Below are 4,072 nucleotides of genomic sequence, written 5' to 3' on the forward strand. Positions count from 1 at the left end.
ACTAGGAAATCCTCCGAGTTCAGTCAAATCTCTGATTTAGTCAGCTTCAGCTATCACTGCCATCACCAGCTCATCTATAAATACATCTGCTTTCACAGCATACGCATTCTGAAATTTGCCCGTTGCCTCCTCAGAAGTGCAGGGCTATCGTCTGCTATTAGACAAGCCCGGCTTGACCAAAGCCAGCATGAACCCAGCCTAACACGCCAAGCCCATCCCTTGTTGTTAGCTTTGATAGTCGCTGCTATCATTTGATAGTTTGCTTGTAGCCAGTCCAAGTTGGCAGTGTCAGCCCAAGCTGATTGGAGCCGCAGACATTTTTGCTGACTGGAGTCATGCTATCTTTGCCAGTTTGCTGGAATAGACACAGACACTGATTGGGTCATGCTGAAAACATTCCTGTCCTATGAAGCAAGTCTGTTTGTATTTTAGGTTTGCCAGGACTAATGAATTAAAAATCTTGGGCTCGCCACAGTTTGCTGCTTAATAATGTCTGTGACAGAAGGATTTTTTCCTCCCTGAAGCGTGACAGCATCATAATCCCTCGTCACTGGCAAGGAGAGGAAGGAAAAGTGGAATTGTGGAGAAAAGCGGAAAAGGGTGATCTTTTGGGACAGCAAAGCCTATGGGAAGTGCAGGTAGCAGCATGTTGCCCTGACAGCTGTCTCAGCTTCTCAGACCTTGTCAGTTTGTTGCTATGCAGCAGGTGCAGCCTTTTCTTTTATTGAAGCTTTACTCCATAAAGGCAACGACAAGCCAAGGCAGTGGCTGGCCCTGGATTATACAAGTGCAGACACTCCGCTAAGTGAGGTAAGGCAACAGGTGTGAAAACTGAACTAAATTGATAGAGCTGTAACAGCACTTAATCTGAGTTCTGCTGCAGATTTTTTATGGAGAAACAGCAGCCAGTTCTATAGGCAATTGTTGTGAAGAAGAGAGCTGCTCATTAAATCTCGTTAAATTCCAGGTTGCCCCCTCACCCTCATCTCTCTCTACAGAGATATTGTTCTTCATGCATGGAGAAGGCAGGTGGGGAATTGGGGGCAGTTGGTCTGCGTGTTTCCTGTATCACCTCATTTGCACACAGGCTGCTGCTTCCATCCCTCTCTGTTCCCTTTGACTGCTTTTTGTGGTGAAGAGCTTGAAGATTCCGCACAAAAAGGAGTGAAGGGATAAATGCAATATAAAAAAAATGGATAGCAGGGTAATTGCTGCGTACAAAGATGAGATTTCTTTTTGGAATAAAATGAAAATGCTCTTTTGTGTTATGGTAGAATTGACCATTGCTTATTGAAGGGGTATTGATTTTTGCCCTCACATAGTAGGTGGTTAAAAGAGGTAATTTAAAGACATGGCAGACCACAGAGTATGTGACTGGGATAAGACAACAGATTTACTCCTAGCAGTATTGTTATGGCAACTTTAAAACCTCTAGCAGAATGCATCATTTTAATTTCTTAGGCTATGATACAAAATGTTAAGTATACTCTTATGTGGAAGACCACTTGAGATAGTAAGCAGATGTCAGGGGAATGTGTACCACCAACACAGAATGATGAACAGCCTTGTTTCAAGGATGTGCTTATCATTTAAAATCTCTTCTTTTTTTTTTGTCTTTACCTTGTGTTGGGAGGTTCGGAAGGGAAATATGATAAAGAATTTTGGATTAGTAGTTCTGCTGTTTTTTAAAAACAGTGAGGTGTCTTCAGATGTTTCTTATAAAGTGAGCATCTGGGGGGAAAAAAGGGATCAATAATGCTCAGAAGGTAGAAGTTATTTAGTCTAATGCAATGCACTTAAAAATAGAATATTTCAGTTGACTCCAGGGATCTTTTCCTGAGTCCAAAAACATACACTGCAGCAGTTTAGTTGACTTTTCTTTGTCTCTGCCCAATAGATATCAGTTCAATTTTTGTGTGTCTTGATTATTAGTAATGGGGAATAAAAAACGATCCCTGATATCCTTTATGCATTAGTAGAAAGAGACACTCTCAGCTCCAAATGATTTATTCAAAGTAATGATTTTAGAATATTTGTTGTTATTTTAGGAAAAGATTATGCACGTCAAACAACAATTTCTTGTGTAGCATTGCTACAGAGTAACCGTATCACTCTGCTAGCTAAATATTAAGACAGACAAAGCAAACAAAAAATAAATGCTGAAATTAATGGGCCAAATGCAAATTTGATACTCTTCCACTGATTGCAAGGCAGTGATGCCAGGGAAGAGTTTGATTCACTTGTACATCACCGAGGAAGATTATAATCCTGAAATATCATTCTGTTTTATTGACTTTCTGAGACTGCCAAATAATTAAGTGTAAATTAGAATGAGTTGTTGGGATTTCCGTGCAATACAATAGCTACTTTACTGAAAAACTGCAAGACTATTGGCTTAGGAAACTGTCTTGTGTTTTCACTAGCTAAATGCCATGTTGTTCACTGAAATGTGGTACAACATTTAGTAAATTAATTGGTTTCTAATTGACTGAGGAGTTTTTATGGTAATTTAAAAGCTACTCTCGTAATTGTCCACATAGTTGGTATCGATACAATGCACTCTGGATAGCATAGTCTTCAGTCCTAAAATAATTTCTTTATGGGCAGATCTTCTGTGTGCGTGAAGTCCCACTGACTTCATGTTCTCCACACATGGAGCTAATCAGAAGATTAATATCTGTGAATTTTAGCAGCTTTGTGCTAGGTATACAAGGAGATTAAGTTTGCGTTCAGCTATTTAATAGAGTTTAACCAAAACTGCTCATTCAAAAGGATAAATATACATGGTAGAGCTCTGAGTACAACTTTTGAGTGTTCAGAGATGCTTTAATTATGCCATTACAGGTCAGTAGTAGCTAATTCTTTTGTTGCTCAACAATTCTTTAGTGCCCTGCTTGAAATGAACTAGCAGTTTTCTTAATGGACAGGGTTTCATCTCAGTAAAACCACTTTTGGGAGTTGGTGGTCTCAGAAGAAAGACCGAGGACTGAATAAGGTCCCAGTCCGGGAGTCAAACCCATGCAGACAGACCCCTACACCTGCACAGAGTTCCACTGAAGAATCACCACCAAGGTTTGGAGACCCAGTAACTTTCTGACCATTAAGTGCGTGACTATCAGGCACAGTTTGACTGGGGGAGTATGGGTGGAAGGTAGGAGGACGGGTGCCTCCTCATTGACACCATGTGGAGTGGTGTGCACGTTTCCAATCACATGGCAGGCTTGGGGTCATGTTACTCTCAACTCCCCACCCCTTCTTCCTTCTTCACCTTCAGAACCAGGCAGCATTGCCACGAGTCAAGGCTTGCTGAAGGGGCAATGGCGGGGAGCAAGCAGGTGAGGAGAGGGGAAGCTTCCTTTGCCATCGTTCTTTCTAATCTGTAAATAGCAAAAGAAAGGCAGTCTCTGCGCTGAATTTCACTTGAACCCTTTTTAAATGGAAAAGTGAAATGGCGCTCTCTTGACTTTGATTCTAAACGTTGCTTAGCTAGAATGAGAAAGGTAGCTGTGAATGCATGAAAAGCATTAAAACTCATTTGTTGAATGGTGTCACATGCTCTGTAATAAATATATTGTTTGTATTATTGCAGCTGGAACAAACAAGTAAAAGCATTGACTCAAGTGCCCACATGATCACCACCGCCAGGGTACCTGCTGATAAGCCAGTACGAATTGCCTTCAGCCTGAATGACTCCCCAGGTACAGTTTAATTTATGGAGTAAACCACAGTGAAATAATTGCTTTTAAATTTTACATGTTCTTACTGGTGTTTACAATATCAAATGAAGTCCAGTGTTATGGGTGGATTTTTTTCCTGAGTGATAGCATGTGATCAGTTTTCCTGTTTGATAACTTTTATTGTTTCCATTAACAATTTCATTAGACTAAAACCCCTAGACTGACAGTTTAGATCTTAGCTTTCTTTCAGTGGTTTGTGGAATATACTTAGGACTGTAATTAACTATAAAATTTACTTGCATATGCAGTGTGTCTGATTTTAAGGAATTTTAAAACAAGAAAAATAAAAGGGCATTTTGTACTGAGGATGAGGCTAGAGCAGGAAGAGACTTTCC

General features: G+C 40.3%; 1 protein-coding gene across 4 annotated transcripts in view; it reads left to right on the plus strand.

Annotated features, from left to right (window-relative positions):
- The first annotated feature begins 445 nt into the window (after positions 1-445).
- LOC103920144 (MAP3K7 C-terminal-like protein) overlaps positions 446-4,072 on the plus strand; it is a 32,273-nt gene continuing 28,646 nt past the window's right edge. The window contains exons 1-4 of one of the 4 annotated variants that reach the window (XM_009327810.1): positions 446-810; positions 2,928-3,072; positions 3,275-3,335; positions 3,590-3,698. In XM_009327810.1, coding sequence (XP_009326085.1) covers positions 3,318-3,335; positions 3,590-3,698 — 127 coding nt within the window. In that variant the 5' untranslated portion in view covers positions 446-810; positions 2,928-3,072; positions 3,275-3,317. The remainder of the gene's footprint in view (positions 811-2,927; positions 3,073-3,274; positions 3,336-3,589; positions 3,699-4,072) is intronic. The other 3 variants (XM_009327812.1, XM_009327811.1, XM_009327813.1) reach the window with 3 other exon arrangements.

The sequence above is a fragment of the Pygoscelis adeliae genome, unplaced genomic scaffold (assembly GCF_000699105.1).
Source record: "Pygoscelis adeliae isolate BGI_AS28 unplaced genomic scaffold, ASM69910v1 Scaffold14, whole genome shotgun sequence".
In the NCBI taxonomy this organism is placed as follows: domain Eukaryota; kingdom Metazoa; phylum Chordata; class Aves; order Sphenisciformes; family Spheniscidae; genus Pygoscelis; species Pygoscelis adeliae.